The sequence below is a fragment of the Eulemur rufifrons genome, chromosome 2, assembly GCF_041146395.1.
Source record: "Eulemur rufifrons isolate Redbay chromosome 2, OSU_ERuf_1, whole genome shotgun sequence".
NCBI classification, from domain to species: domain Eukaryota; kingdom Metazoa; phylum Chordata; class Mammalia; order Primates; family Lemuridae; genus Eulemur; species Eulemur rufifrons.
This window is the reverse complement of record NC_090984.1, coordinates 117,643,141-117,658,437: the sequence shown is the minus strand read 5'-3', so window position 1 is coordinate 117,658,437 and position 15,297 is coordinate 117,643,141. Positions and strand designations below refer to the sequence as shown.

The window sequence follows — 15,297 nt, the reverse complement described above, 5'->3', positions numbered from 1 at the left end:
TATACAGTTGGGTCTTGTTTCTTATTCATTCTGACAATCTCTGATATTTAATTAGTGTATTTTTCATCCATTTCTATAGGTTTAAGCTGCCATCTTGATTGTTTTCCATTAGTCTAATCTGTTCTAAGTTCCTTTGCCCTTCCATCAAAACTTTGTTTGGATTATTCAAGTTTTTTTGTGTGTGTGTCTATTTATATCCTTTATTGGCTTTGTAGCCACATCTCCTCATTTTATCTTTTTAGTAGTTGTTCTAGGACTTATAATACTCATCTTTAACATCCTTCAACCTACCTTGAATTAATACTACCACTTTTAAGTACAATGCATATTTACATGTTTTTATATATGCAACAGTATAATTCTACACACCTCCTCTCCATTCCTTTTGCTGTTATTGTCATTTACTTTACTTCTACGTATGTTTTAATCCCCAATACTTTGTTAGTATTTTTGCTTTAAACAGTCAATAGGCTTTTTTATGAAAACTTCTAAATAGTCTTTTATATTGATCATATAATTATCATTTCAGGTACTTTTCATTCCCTCCTTCAGATCCAGGCTTCCCTCTGTGATCATTTCCATTCAGCCTGAAGAACTACCTTTGTATTTCCTGTAGTGTAGATTAAATAGAGTGTTTGCTAATGCTAACCCTAGGTCATAGGTGGGTCTACTTCTAGTGACTATTGCTTGTCTTGATTATGGATTTTATTCTCTTGCTTCTTTGTGTCTTGAAATTTTTTATTTTATGCCAGACCTGGTGTATGAAAGAACAGTAAAGATTAGAGTAGATATCTTTTCCCCCTCAGAGAATATAGCCCTTTCCCAAACAAGCACCTAAGATGGGGAGCTGCTCACTTTGATCATATCAGGAGTTGATAGGAGCTATGTTGCAGTTTTATTTAATTTCAGCTCTCTGCTTTCAAACATTTTGAGGATGAGGTCGACTCTGTCACTGCATTGGGAGCCAAGCACTGCAATGCCACCAAGATAATTCTGTTTCTCAGCCCTGCCTCCAGCTGCCTCTTACACAGAAAAAGTCCCTGCGTGAGATGATTAGTATATGTAGAGAATTGGTTTCATGTCTGGAGCCCTTCCACGTTTGGTCTCTCACACCAGCCCACGCAGTCAGTAGAGATTTGGCTGGTCTTGCCTCACGTCAGGGGATCGGCCCTCCTACCAGTGCACACGCAGGCTGGGCAGCGGTCCTCAGGGATGAAGCAGCTGAAACCTGTTCATGTTGAAGGCTCATCTGGAGTTTCATTTGTTGACATTTCTTTGCATCCACAGCTTTTAAAAATCAGAGTATTTTATATTTTTATATTTTTATCTATTGTTTTCACATTTCAGCAGGGATGATAGTCTTTTATAACCATTTACGTCTTAATCAGAACACTTTGCATTAATTTTGAAGGGCTTTTCCCATCTTTTTGTGTGTGTTTTGAGAGGTAGATATAAATTATACTTAAACACTCTTATGTTGTCCTGTGGGGTTTTTTTTTTTTTTTTTTTGCAGGAAGATTTTCTGGATTTAGATAAAGAAGTTCCTATTGAATCCACCTTTGTCCGTATCAAAGAAACCCCCTCTGAACAAGAGAGCAAAGTCTTTGTTCTGACTGAAAACGGGGAGCGTGCCTACACTGTTAACCATGACACCAGCCACCCGCCGCCCTCCAAAGTCTTTGTCTGTGACAAGGCCGAGAGTGTGCAGGAATTCTGCCTGGATGCACTGTCAGACAGCTCCACCGAGTTCATGCAGGAGATCATCGACCAGGTCCTGCAAGAGGGCATAGGTAACACCAGTGGCATCAGTGAGCCATCTCCAGAATCTTCCATTTTGTCATCCAGAAAGGATGGCCGGAGGTTCAATTCATTGCCAATCAAGAAAACCGTTCACTTTGAGGCTGACAGCTGCAAGGAGGCTTCCTGCAGTAAGGACCCCTTCTACAGTCAAGACCTCTGCTTTGAAGGGAGCCCCAGGGCAGCACAGGAGGTGTTGAAGCAGGGTGGACCCGCCTCGGCAGTTGAAGTTCCCGAAGAAAAGGAGCCAAAACAGGAATCCGCAGAGACCCCGGAATTCCCCTCTGACCAGGCCCCTGGTGACATCTCCTTGGCAGATGGAACAATCGATAATTCTCAGTTTTCCCTGAGTTCTTCCTGTAATGGTGCCCTAGAGAGTGCAGCTAGCCACGGTGAAGAAAGTCATTCTCTTGCACCCGCTGAAGAAAACACCGTTATGGCTGATTCCATGGAGATCAAAGTTAATCTGCTGACTGTAGAAGACATGGATAAAGAAGACTATTTTGAAGGCATACCATTAAAAGCCTCAAAATTTAACAGCGACCTAGTAGATTTTGCTTCTACCAGCCAGGCTTTCAATGAGGTTCCTTCGCCTCATGAGGACAAACCCCCCGAGGGTGAGGTTTTTGAGACTTATGCTGAAAAACCAGAGAAAAAGAGAACTAAATCTGCCGACAAAAAGAAAGACTCGCCTGAGCCCCAAGTTAAGTCTGAGCAACGAGAACCTCATCAGGGCCCTGAACAAAACATTCAAGGCCATTCGCTGGCCCTGGGAGAGATGCCGGTGGATATAAAGCCAAAGGTGTGTGAAAAGGCCAAGAGAAAGTCCACCCGTCGTCGTGGTGGGGAGGAGGAGGCGGAAGCTGAAGGCCTCCGGAGCATAGACGAGGAATTGCCCTCCAGCCCCCCGAGCAGCAGTGTCAGCCTGGAGACCCTCGGGAGCCACAGCGAGGAGAGCCTGGGTTTCAAGCCCTCCCCGCCCCTCTCAAAGGTCTCTGTCATTCCCCACGAGCTTTTCTACTACCCGCATTACGAGGTGCCCCTAGCTGCAGTTTTGGAGGCTTATGCAGAAGGCTCAGAGGATTTGAAAAACGAAGAAATGGATCTGGAAGACCCAGAGGGCTATCTGCATGACCTGGACTCCAGGGAGGAGGAGGCCGAAGGCTCCCACAGCGGCCATAGCTCCCCAGTGCCAGGCGAGGGCCTCCCCGGTGCCAGCAACCAGGGGCCGCATCTCAACAGGGATGGCAAGGGTGCCACACCGGCCTCGGAACCCGCTGCCCCAGCCCCCCACGAGGACCACCAGCAAAGGGAGGCCACAGAGCGTGACCCTGTGGACAGCTCTCAGGTACTCAATTGTGGTTTGGGAATGCCGGGCCTTGCCTGTGGGATCTGGCACTTCTCTGAAGCTCAGCTTCTTGCTCTGTAAAATGGGGACGAGGAGGCTTCCCTCATAGGCATCTCAGGGCACGAAATTCAAAAAAGCACCCACAGTGAGGCTTGGGCAAGTGCAGGGCTGGCACCCAAGTGAGCACCTCCTGAAATTCTGCACCTGGGCACCTCACTGGCGCCAGTCCTGGCCCTGCTCACAGGGCTGCTGTGAGGATCAAGTGAGATCACGTCTGAGGGTCCGGCAGAGTCGGAGCAGTAATGATTTCCAAAATAGTACCCGTAGCTAATGTCTAGCATGCTCTTAGTGAGCTGCAGCCCTGTCTCCTGCAGCAGCCGGGAGGGACCAAGGGAGCGCTCATGTTGGACACCAGCCTTGGTTCTAAAGGCCTGTTGCCTGTTGGGCGCTAATCTTTGGTTCCTGTTGTTTGACATGGGTTGTGTAAACAGGGTGAGGAGAGGCACGCACTTGTCTGCCACTTGTGTTCCCACTTCATCTGGCCCAGGAGCCATGAGGGGCCCCCGGGGTGACCACTGAGTGGGTGCCTGGGGCCCCGGCCTCACGCCATGGGGGACAGGGCTGGTGATAGGGAGGGGGTGCTCCTGCAGGTGCCGTGTTCATGGGAACTCCCCGCTGCAGCACTGGGAATCCAGGAGGTGGATCCAAAACCACTTGGGCTGTGCCCTGAGGGACACAGTGCAGGCAGGCAGGGCACCCAGGAGGAGAGGGGCCTGGGCTCGCCCCGCAGCGAGTGCGCCTGCGTGCTCAGTCCAGTGTAAGCCGTGCATCTAGTGCTGCCGCGAGGACACAGCAGGGAGGAAAGTCCTGCCGTCAGCGTACACTGCTGCAGACCCCGAGTCCCCCAGGAACTGTATACTGTGAGCGAACGTGGCATCGGACGTGACATGGGCCCAGCAAGGGACTCAGGGGTTCAGCAGAGGGAGACTGTCCCCCAGATCCAGGAAGGCTGCGTGTGTTTGGGCAGCGGGATCTGGAACCGGGCAGTTCTGGGTGGAGGCAGTTCCCTAGGTGCAGGAGCTGTGGTGGGAAAGTGACGGGCTTTCCAGATCGCCTTGGTGCGACCCCTGGCCCTTCCCATTGTCCCTTCCCTCATCTCCCATCTCCCCTCCCCAGCCCCGCCCCGTCCACAGCACGGGATGACCCTAAAACACAAAGCTCATCTGATCACTTCCAGACTCCTATCTCCAATATAAAGTCCAGACTTCTCAGCACAACTTTCAGGACACTTCCCTCTCCAGCCTGGCTGCCCACCCCTTTCTGTCGCCCTCCCTTTCCTCGCCTCTTGCCAAACCAGACCCCTCCCTGGCTCCCAGACCCCCAGACACCTGCCTCCAGGTGTGATTGGGCTGGTCCCACCATCTGGTACCCCCATACCCACCTGCCGCTTGCCAAGCAGCTATTCACACTTCAAAGCCCAGTGCGACCGGCACCTCCTCCCAGGAGCCTTCCTAGCCTTTCCCTCACCTATAGCTGATCATGTTTTGGACAGCTCTCTCCTGGAGTGTTTATCTGGTTTCCATGAGTTTTGTTCTCTCCCGGGAGAAAGTGGGCATGTGTGTATTAATCTTTGGACCCTAGAGACCAGCACAAGGCCTGCCAGGGCACGCCAGTGAGGGGACAGAGGTTTATTGCAGGACCGTTTGGGGACGTGTGGTGAAGGTGCATTGGCGTGCTGGGGAACGGAGGAGCGCTGCTGCTTCCAATTGCTGGGAGTGGTTTTCATTCTGGCACAGACCTTTGTCTCCTGGAGCACGTTGGCCTGGCCACTCTAATCCTCTTATTCTGACACCTGTCGAACAGGTTCTTCCAGCCCTAAAGGAATGGCTGAGAGGTGGCTTCAAGGACTCCCACCTCTTGGATTTCACTAGGGAGCCCTGTTGATGGGTCTCAGGGTGCCTGATGCGGACAGTAGTCAAAGAAGCTTCCTTACCAAATAAATGCTAGCGATGTGCTACGGTCCACCTCTGGCCAAAGGCACAGTGAAGATGTCACCCTGCACGCTACACACTGGCCTGTGCATGTACCTCTCCAAGCTCACGGCTGCCTTTGCACCCCTTGGCCCACCTGGATGCCAGGATTCCTTCGGGTTCAACCATTGCCACTGTAAGGGACGTCCTTTATCGGAAACCCTGTGGTCTAGTGGGATGAGGTTAATAATTATTGTACCCATTTGACAGACAAAGAAGCTGAGGCTCAAAGAGATGATGTCAGTCGCTCAAAGTCAGATAGCTGACTCAGCCAGGATTTGAAACCAGATCTTACTGACTCCAGGACCCATATTGTTTTTTACTCCATCAGTTTGTAGTATTTGAATTCTGCACAGGGAGCCGGAGTTGGGGTGGGAGGGATCCATGAAGAGGATTCGTGAAAGATACAGAGTTGGAAGGGACACCCTGGCTGGGCCTGCACGTAGCACTGCCGGGTGGTGTCACCTGCTCTGCGTCACAGCGCGAAGTGCTGACTTGTTTTGGGTTGTTCTGTCTTCCAGTCCCACGAACCCCCAAACTCGGAAAACATAGCAAACCCGGTAGAAGAAAAGGTGAAGGAAAAATCAATCAGCAGCAAAAAAAAGGAAAAAAGGAAACATGTGGATCACGTAGAAAGTTCATTATTTATAGCACCTGGGACTGTTCGGCCCTCAGATGACCTAGAAGAAGACACTAGCGACCACAGAATCCCTTCCAGGTATCTTTTCACCCCAGAGAGTTACTCTCTGAACTCATTCCGTTTTCAGTTTCTGATGTGATGGGCGCAGGGGCGGGATTTGACGGCGGGGGGAATACAGATTCCTACAAAATCCTCGTTCTCTGCACCTGGGCTCCCCCACCGTGACCTCACTGTTACCTGCTCATAAGGAGCAAAACTGGGACAGACGGACGTGACGCTTGCCGCCCGTCCTCATGCTGCATGCCTTTGGGTGGGAACTAGCAGTGAGCAGCCGGTGCCTGAACCGTAGGCGGGTTTGGGAGTGACAGGAGCGGACGGGGAGCCTCTGCCGGCTGCCCTCTGGCGCCCAGACAGCTGCGTGCTGGGCTGCGCAGAGACCAGACTGCGCCATTTAGAAGCATCTTCCTGACTTTGAGCACGTGCGCTGAGACCTTTAGTCTCTGGCACACGGAAGCTGGACGTTCACATTAATGTGGCTTCTCCCGCAAGTTTGGTTCAAGGGAGTAAGAATGGTTGATTTATCTTGGGGAAGGGAAGGAGCAGAGAGGATAGTGAGCTTCAACTGACCTCCAGGAAGCTTGTAGCACACATCTGATATGTCACCCCAAGGCCACCAGATGAGCCAGATTTGTCCCAGGAAAAACAGGTGACTGCTGAATGTCAGAAGACCCTGGTCTCTCCCCACTGTCATCATCATCGCAATGGTCACCGTTTACCAAGCCCTTGCTATGTTCAGGCACATGACACACATGTCCTCGTTCATTCTCAGGGTTGCCCCGTAGACGGGGAGTTGGGATTGTGCCTCGTTATGGCAGACGCGGAAGGCTGGGGCCGCGTAACTTCCCCGAGACCTCCCGGCAGAGGGAGTGACTCCACAGTGCACGTTCTTTTAATCGCCCTCGTTACCCAAAGTGGTGCGAGCAGTGCCGGCTGCAGTGGAAGGTTGTTGAGATACAGTCTCAACAGGGGGAAGCCCACCCAGACAGAGCCAGGGAGAGGCTGTCGGATGCCCAGGTTTCCACCCACCTCCACTTTGCTTCCATGCCCGGACCTTGGGGAAACAGGCGGGGTGAGGAGGGGCGAGGCACGACACGAGGCTGCTGCCAACTTTGCCTGTGACTCCCAGGGTGCCTGTTCCTGCTGCTGGACATGGATGTCCATCTGTGTTCTTAGCGTGCAGCCAGGCCCTGCCTGCAGGTGAACACTTACAGGCAAATGGCCCGGGGCTGCCGTCCACTCCACCACGACCTGGGGAGGAGTCTCCCTAAGCAGGTCAATTTGCAAATAATCTTTGAGCAGCCAGGGTGTGAGGGAATCTGCTAGACCTGGGAGCTTTAGAAGTAGGAGAACGAGGTCAGCCACAGAGGTGAGCCAGGCAGGGCTCCGTGCTCTGGGGAGATGAGATGTCACCATGTATTCTGCTAGGACTGGAGGGGTCAGGAGAGGTGCCAGGCAAGTGCGGATCTCACGATTTGGACCTCAGAGGCAGGTAGAGAGAGTCAGGGTGGCCTGGGGCTGAGATGTCATTTGAGCTGAGGTTGTGCTGGGGTCTAGTTTGGGGAGAGGGAGTGGGAAAGGCATTCAGGTGAAAGAAACAGCCCGAGCAAACAGCTGGCGCCTAGCAAGCACCTCAGCAAATACTTGTGGAGCGTAAGGGGGCGGGGGGAGAAACGAGGGAGCGTTGGGGGGAAGGGAGGTGTGCTCGATGTGTAAAGGAATGAGCGCCCTGAGCCCCTCCTGCGTGCCAGGCCCTTTCACCCGCTCGCTCCAGTGTAGGAGGTGCCTCCAGCACCTTGTGCACCCAAGAACACTGAGCTGCAGAGAGGTCACCTGGCCCAAGGTTACCGAATGGGACTGAGCTCTGGGCACTTGTCCCCCCAAGAGCAGGGTGTTTTCCTGGCCACTCCTCAATTTGGCTGCCCTGTGTGACTTCTCATTGGTCCAGACAGAAAGGCCTATTGTCCCAGAGCCTGCAGGACCCCTGCAGCCTCATCTCCATCCACCCTGCACTGGGCTTGTGGCCATGGTTGGGCTCCTTGAGTGCCCCACATGCCACCCCCCACCCCAAGCTCCTTCAAACCTGAGGACTTTCCCTCTGCCTGGACGCTGACCCCTGGCTCATTCCTTCTCAGCCTTTGGGTCTCAGCTCTACTGCCACTTCCTCCAAGCAGCCTTCTTGGATTCCTCCTGACTATTTTTGATCCTCCTTTATGTGTTCTCATAGCCTCTACTCTTTTTCTTCACAGCACTTATCAAAACTATAATTTCTATAATCATTGTGTAAGGATGCACATACCATCTGCCTTCTCCACCAGCCCCCTGAGGGCAGGGACCGTGTATATAGAGTTCCCTGTCTCAGCCCAGCACTTAGCACAGCCCCGGGCTTGCAGTTAGCATTCAGTAAAAATTCTTTGGGTAGACGAATAAATGGGTGAATGTGCTCCTAGCCCAGTTCCTGGTGCATAGTAGGCTCCGGATAAATGTTGGCTGAAAAAATGAGGTTCAGGATTCAAACCCACTACAAGTGTCTTCTTGATGATAGTCTAATACAACAGCCACCTAAAAGGAAGCATGCTGCAAAAAGGAGGGGAAGGGGAAGAATGAGGCTTCCCTTCTAATGGGGATGTGCTTTCCTGTTAGAAAACATTACAGATACATGTGGGGAAAGAATGCCTCTGCATCCCTAGGTACTGCAGTGTCTGGGCCAACTCTGATGGGACACCACTCTGGGTTCCAGGCACCAGGGTCTCTTGTCTTTGTAGGTGCATTTTGCTTCATTTCTGTGCTGTGACACTGCCAGGAAAAATTAGCCCAGTTTTTGGACTGAGGACAAGGACTGACGGTTCCCTAAGCCTGGCACAGCCCCTGGCACGTAGTAGGTGCTCAGTGTAACTATTAGCTGGAAATGTACCCAGTGCAAGGGAAAAGCTGGGTGAGGCTTTTCAGGACAATAGTGGGCAGGAACACCAAGGCTGCCAATGATGAATTCCCCGGGGACAAACTCTTGGGTTAGGTGCCTTTTTCCTGCCTTGAGGAAACGGAGATGGCTGTTTCTGTGCCAGGTGCATCAACACCCAACACCTGGTTCTCCTGTTGAGCAGCAAAACGGGGCCAAACCCTTTCCCCTCCAGTCCGCGATGATCCCCACCCGCTCCATGAAGTAGGTGGCGGAGGAATGGTGACCCATTTTACAGATGAGGAAGACTGACAAGAGATGTAAGTGCTAGGCCAGCGTGGTCGGCTAATCATCCAGGAGCCAGGAGACAGCCCCGGCCTCGGCCTCTGTTGCCTCAGCCCTGGGCAAGCCAGCTCTGCTCAAAGAGCAGAGGCACATTCCAGAGCAGCCTGAGGATCCAGATGGAAAATTAGCCTTCTCATGTACGAAAGCTAGAGGCAGTACACCCGAGAGCTAGAGAAACAGAGCGCAGCACTGCACGCAGGAAGGAGCACTGGAAAGGGAGTCCAGAGACCAGCCCCAGCCCCAGGCTCAGGTCTGCCTAACTTGCAGAGGACTTCTGGCAAGTCCCAAGCCCTTGGGATGCTTGAGAAAAGAGGTCCTTTCCTGCCCCAAATTGTATGATTTATAAGAATACGTGGCTTGCTATCTATTTAAAACCCTGACTTTGTTTTTTCTTATAAACGAGGGCCCAATGCGTGTCTCTAATAGCCATCCTACTATCTTAACATAAGCGCACTCCAACCTAAGTGGGCATATTGGATACAATTTCTCACTTCTGTCCCCGAGTCTGAAGTCATCACTTGCCTAAATCCACATGTGAAGACTCAAGATGGGGATGACCTTACGACTGAGCCACAGGGAGCTCTAGGTGGTACCAATTCAAAACGTGTGTTTGTTTTTCAGGACTAGTCACAGTGACTCCAGCATTTACATTCGACGACATACTAATAGGTCTTTGGAATCGGTTAGTATGTGAATTTCTTCTTTTTCCATACGGCCCCTGCTAATCAATTCCTTTCCATCCTTCCTCCTCCCCAGCCCAGAGCTTTGAAATTACTGACGTGCAACAGCTATACTTTTGGATAGAAGACAAACAAATTGAAACCTTGTCGTTAAGCACAGTCCAATCGGATATCCGGTTTGGGCAATAAGGGATATGAATAAAGTAATGATTTTAAAGCCCAAAGGCCTCTTTGTTGTAAAAATGCATCCAAGACGCCCCCCTGGGCTCCTGCACACACACCCCAGAAAGGTCACACCCAGAGACAGAGGCACAACACGAGTAGAGGGTCCATTTTACACTCCCAGTGCTCAGCCCCACACGTGTTGGGACCCGAAACCCCCGTGGTCCGCAGCACTCCCCGATTCAGAATATATATAGGTGGGGGGGGAGGGAGTAGAGGAATGTGTATTGTTTAGTGGTTTGATTTTAGAACTAGATGTTGACAATATTGAGAGAAGCATGGCGTGCTCGGCTTTGTGTGTTTAAAATCATTTTATTTTCTGTTTCAGAGATTTCATCTTTACTAATTGGGGTTGCGGGGTTTTGTTTATAAATTTCACTGTAGGATCATTGTAGCTATGTTCAATTGAGGAACACAGCAGATCTGGATGACAGAAGAAACCGAATATTAACCAGGTTGGTTGCTTGACTCTACTTCAAGTTCTGGTGGGATTTGAAAAAAAAAAAAAAATTGTTTTTACAATTATGCAGCCTACCTTATGGGAGTGGTTACCGTCCAGCTGTTGTTTGTCGATAACCATAATAATAACTTGGGATAATGCAAGAAAATACCTGTTCCAGAGAAAATGAATGTAAATTCAATATGAGTGGGAGGGAAAAGTAGGTACTAATTAATATTGACGGGTGGGGCACAGCTCAGAAAATGAGTCAGTTTAAAGATGGGTCCGGCACCAGGGTAAGAGCCTGCAGCTGCATTTAAATGTCGCGGTGGGATGAGGTGGTTATCAAAGATAGAGCCGGGCAGGAAAAGAGGTGGTGTCTTGCAATGCTGTGTGTCCTACCGTGCTGTAGCACCTGACAACTGTGTTCGTTCTGTGTCGCCACTGCAGGTACAATACTCAGAAGCTCACTGAGCTGATTTTACAGTTTTATGGCATCAGAGCAGACATGAAGAGGGAATGCAAACATGCCAGGATGTCTATGAAAGTATTTCTTACCGTTGGAAAATTAGCTGGCCTCATCTAATGTAGCGAACTGCTATAAAACTGCCCATTTAGAACATAGGAAACCAGACAGATCTCTCCAACTCTTATGGTTCTGAGAGAATCACTTCATTTCTTTTAATTTTTACTTTTTAATGTCTTTTTTTTTTTTACTCTTTTGCCATGGATTTGAATTGGCTTGGAAAGGTTTAGATTACTGGATTGGAAGCTTGTGTCTGAATATTACCCAGGAGTATGGTCCTTATAACTCCACCCCTCTGGCTCCTAAAAAAAGAGGCAAGACAAGCTTCCCTCCCCTGCCATAAAATGGAAATATGAATTCAAGGTTTCAACCAGGCTGGACATGCTCATAAGAAAATAACACTTTTTGCTCTTATGAGATAGAGATGTTGAAAATAGAACCTGCCAAGTTGAGAGACGCAAGCGTGTTTTCCATGTTTTCTACATTGAGTGTTTATTCGCGTTGTAATGAAACATGTAGCTTAAATTTTTTCTACAGACAGTCTTAAAAAAGAGAGAGAGGTTCTGTCCTTGGCCGTTACTGTGCACGAATCAGTTTGTCGATGGTGGCAAATGTGTAATCCGGCCCCAGCCCTCACTCCCTCTCTCGGGGGTGGTTCAGCTCCTGGTAATCTCCATCCCTCGCCCTGAAGCTGCCCTAAGAGGCTTACGGTCCAGTCTACGTGCAGCTTGGAGCGGAGGCCCCTCCCTGCTGCCCCCACCTCCCTTCTGGGCTTTCCTGTTAGGAGGAATGTCATTTTAACATGACCTCCTGTCAAATAAAAGCAGAAAGGCAGGCAAAGGAGAAATGTCATTTTAACATGACCTCCTGTCAAATAAAAGCAGAAAGACAAATCTGACAAAAATCAAATCTAGTAATTATTTTAAAGGTAATATTCCAAAGCCCAAAACAAAACTGGGGGGAGGGTCTTTGTTTATTCATTTCCGATGGCCGTTTTGAACTTACCTGTTACCAGGGAGTGCTCCCTCCCACCTTTAGACGAGGCTCCTCCATCCCTAGCAAATGCAGCGAGCTGTCAGTGTCTACCTCTGTGTCACGGTGAACTGAGGGCACTGTAGTGTCAAGGAAGGTGTCCCGGGAGACCTGGCTCAGGTGCCGGCCCTAGTCCAGAGTAATTGTGTGGCCTTGGGCAGGCCACTCGCCCATGAGTCTCAGTGTTCCCATCTGCGGAATGGGGCTGATGGCTCCTCCCACCCAGTGTCGTGAAGATGAGCTGTGCATGTGAAAGCTCAGCGGGCCAATGGCCCGACCCTCTGCCTGGGTCCACACACACCAGGCGGGGCCTCCCTGGACACCACACTGTGAAGCCGGCAGTTCATCGGGCGGTGAGGGTGGAGAAGGGGGGTGGGTAGCACTGGGTGGGCCACTCTCCTGGGGACCCGCTTGTAACTGCCTTTCCTCCATCTTCCTTCTGTAGGAAGGCCAACAACTCTGGAGAAGCCACAGTGCCGGAGAGCCAGAGCCCACAGAGCGACTCGCTGACACAGTTGGTGCAGCAGCCGGACATGATGTATTTTATTCTCTTCCTGTGGCTGCTGGTGTACTGCCTGCTGCTCTTCCCACAGCTGGACGTCAACAGGCTCTGATGCGCGTGTCTGCATAATAAAAAGACAGGACCCTGACCAGGGGTGGGGTTCTTTTTACTTCATTTTATTTTTGGTTCCGGGCGGGGCACTCACTTCTGCAGACAGTTGAGGACCGCCAAAGACACTTAGACCCCTTTCCCCGCTGTGGTCGTGGTTTCATTTTTTTCATGTTTCCTTTTTCTTCTGTACGACCTGAGCATGCTTTTCTCTTTGGCTGTGTACTCAAAACTCAGGTGTGCAGCCAGATCCTTAGGTGGGGTTTCGTCCTTGCGTGCCTTGCTTGGTCAGATAGGAAGCATCATTACTAATGTTTAGCCAAAACCTGGGTCTTAGCGCATCCCACCGGCAGGTTTTCAAGATCCTGGATGAACTCGAGTTACTTACCTCTCAGATGAAGGTCTGCCTGATGAGAAAGAGGGTGGGTGCCCCAGGCTGAGCCCCCACTGGGAAGAAAAGTGCCCAGGGCTGGGGGAGGGAGTGAAGATGCTGGGGTCCACGCACCTGTTGCAGTCTGGCCATTGGTAGCATTTATCGGGAGAGGTCCAAGCGGCGGGAAGCTGCCAGCTCTGGGCAGGCCCCTCTGGGGAGTGGCAAAATCCGGGGAAGAAGGTGAAGACTATGCTGTCAGCCACAGCACAATCTTTTGCACCCTAGTTTTTTTGGGGGGTGCACTTTTAATTCACTTGTGCATTGACTGGATTGAGGTAGAGTTGTGATTTTCAAACCTTTTCCACGGTTGGAGCGCTCCTGTTCAGGGAAGGGGCTGGAAAGGGCCAGGCTAGTCAACCCAGCAAGAGCAGAGCTCAGGCTGACTCAGGGGGAGCCCTGAGGACACCCCTGTCCTGCCCCCGCCACCAACTTTGCCCTTTGCCCTGTAGCTTCAGTGACCACTCTTGAGGCATCTACGCGTATCTTCAAGGGCAAAAAACCTTGAGGAGGAGCGGCTGGGCTGGAATAAGCCCCCACTGATGTTGGAGCTGGGTGGCGCGGCAGGGTCCCGCCTGAGAAAGCTTTTGTGTGCACCTGCGGCAGGTGTCTCTTGTGGTCAGTTTTAGTGGGTTTCTGGAAAAGGCTTTCCGGAAGGCACCCGGGATAGAGCAGAGCAGGTGGTTTGTGAGAGGAGGGCAGTTCTCCCACCCTTCCACCTCCCTCAGCCCTGGGCTCTCCCTTCTCTCCCTTCTTCCTGGCAAGACTCAGGTCCGTGGACACTCTGTACTGGTTCCTTCTCCCCTTGTCCTCCACCTCAGAAAGCATGTGTTAGGCAACCCTTATAAAAATTGCAAACTGTTAGTCAGGAGGGGGCCTCAAAGAGCACCTTGTCTAGCTGAGCCCAGAGAGGCAGAGCGGATTGTCTGAGGTCACACAGCCAACCAGGAGTAGACAGGCTACCTGCTGCCCAGTCCAGAGCCTTCACCTCTTGCAGGAAACTTCCACTGGGCATGCAAATGTCCTAAAAAATAAAAAAAAAAGATAAAATGCCCTCGTTCAAACGGAGCCAAAACTTTTAGGCCAGCTATCGACCTTTGTTTTGTTCTCATATTTTTCCCCATGAAGAAGTTTTATCCACCTCAAGCCCATCCAGCATTCCTTTTGGAATACCCTTGACCGCAGTAACAGCTTGTCATTTGACATACCAGCATCGTTCTTACCCCAGGAATCACGTTTCTTCCGTAGCAAGCCAAGGACTTGCTCATTTCAAGCAGTGGGTTTCAAGTTTACAGAATTCCAGCGTGGCCAAAAGAATTTGCATAGCACATTGGAGTGGATGACAGCCAAGATCTGGCCCCTAAACCATTCTGATTATAGTCTGTCTCTCCTTCCCGAGAGAATTTCAGCCTTCCAAGCTGAAAGCTGTTGGGAGCTTGGAGTGATTCCATCTGGAAGGCCGAGAACCCCATGGAAAATGAGCTAATTAATGAGCTCCCTGGCATCATTGAAAGCTCAAAGGTACAGATGATAAAGATTATGTGTGTCATATTTTATAACCCTGGGCACCATGTAGTCCTCTGCTAAATTAGATGCTTAAAGGGCCAGGGAAGAGCTGACCCAAATGTGAATCATTTCATTTTACGGGTCTAGAACTTGTTCAGAAAAATCTCTGCAGGCTTCTTTTCTCACCTATTACAACTTGTAATATTGTTTAAAGCATCTACTGGCAAGATGCCTAAAAGTCATTTGATTCAGGTTGGCAGTAAACTGGTTTTTTTTTAAAGGAAAATCTCATTCGAGTATGGGCTTATATGGAAGAAGCTGGATATAGAAGGTGGATATAGAAGTCCACAGAACAAACCACCCCATTGCTAGTAATTTTCTTTAATTAAAGTTAAAAATTTTAATTAAAACATTCTATGAGACTTTTATAAAGAACTAGCAGTCCCCTAAGTCTTGCTCCCTAGAAGTAGCCACTTTCAACTCTTTTAGCTGTTTCTTCTGATATTTACCTTTGCATTTCTATATAATATGCTTATACTTTATTTTTCAATTCATTTGGAAGCATCTACTGGCTTGTTATTACAGCAGATGAGGGTTTTGCTCTTATCCGTATCCTGCTTTGTTTTCTAGTATAGTTAGATCACATTATTTGGTACTTTATTCAATGTTGCCATTACCTAGGGCATATAAGGACTGTTTATGGCTGAGCCAAGTAGTGTACTATGGTTACATGTTC

At 50.1% G+C, this 15,297-nt stretch overlaps 1 protein-coding gene across 2 annotated transcripts in view; it reads left to right on the top strand.

The window, feature by feature from the left end:
• CLMN (calmin) overlaps positions 1-12,665 on the top strand; it is a 100,813-nt gene extending 88,148 nt beyond the window's left edge. For both annotated transcript variants that reach the window (XM_069489411.1, XM_069489402.1), the window contains exons 9-13: positions 1,514-3,145; positions 5,697-5,893; positions 9,738-9,798; positions 10,403-10,473; positions 12,461-12,665. In XM_069489411.1, coding sequence (XP_069345512.1) covers positions 1,514-3,145; positions 5,697-5,893; positions 9,738-9,798; positions 10,403-10,473; positions 12,461-12,629 — 2,130 coding nt within the window. In that variant the 3' untranslated portion in view covers positions 12,630-12,665. The remainder of the gene's footprint in view (positions 1-1,513; positions 3,146-5,696; positions 5,894-9,737; positions 9,799-10,402; positions 10,474-12,460) is intronic.
• Positions 12,666-15,297: the final 2,632 nt, after the last annotated feature.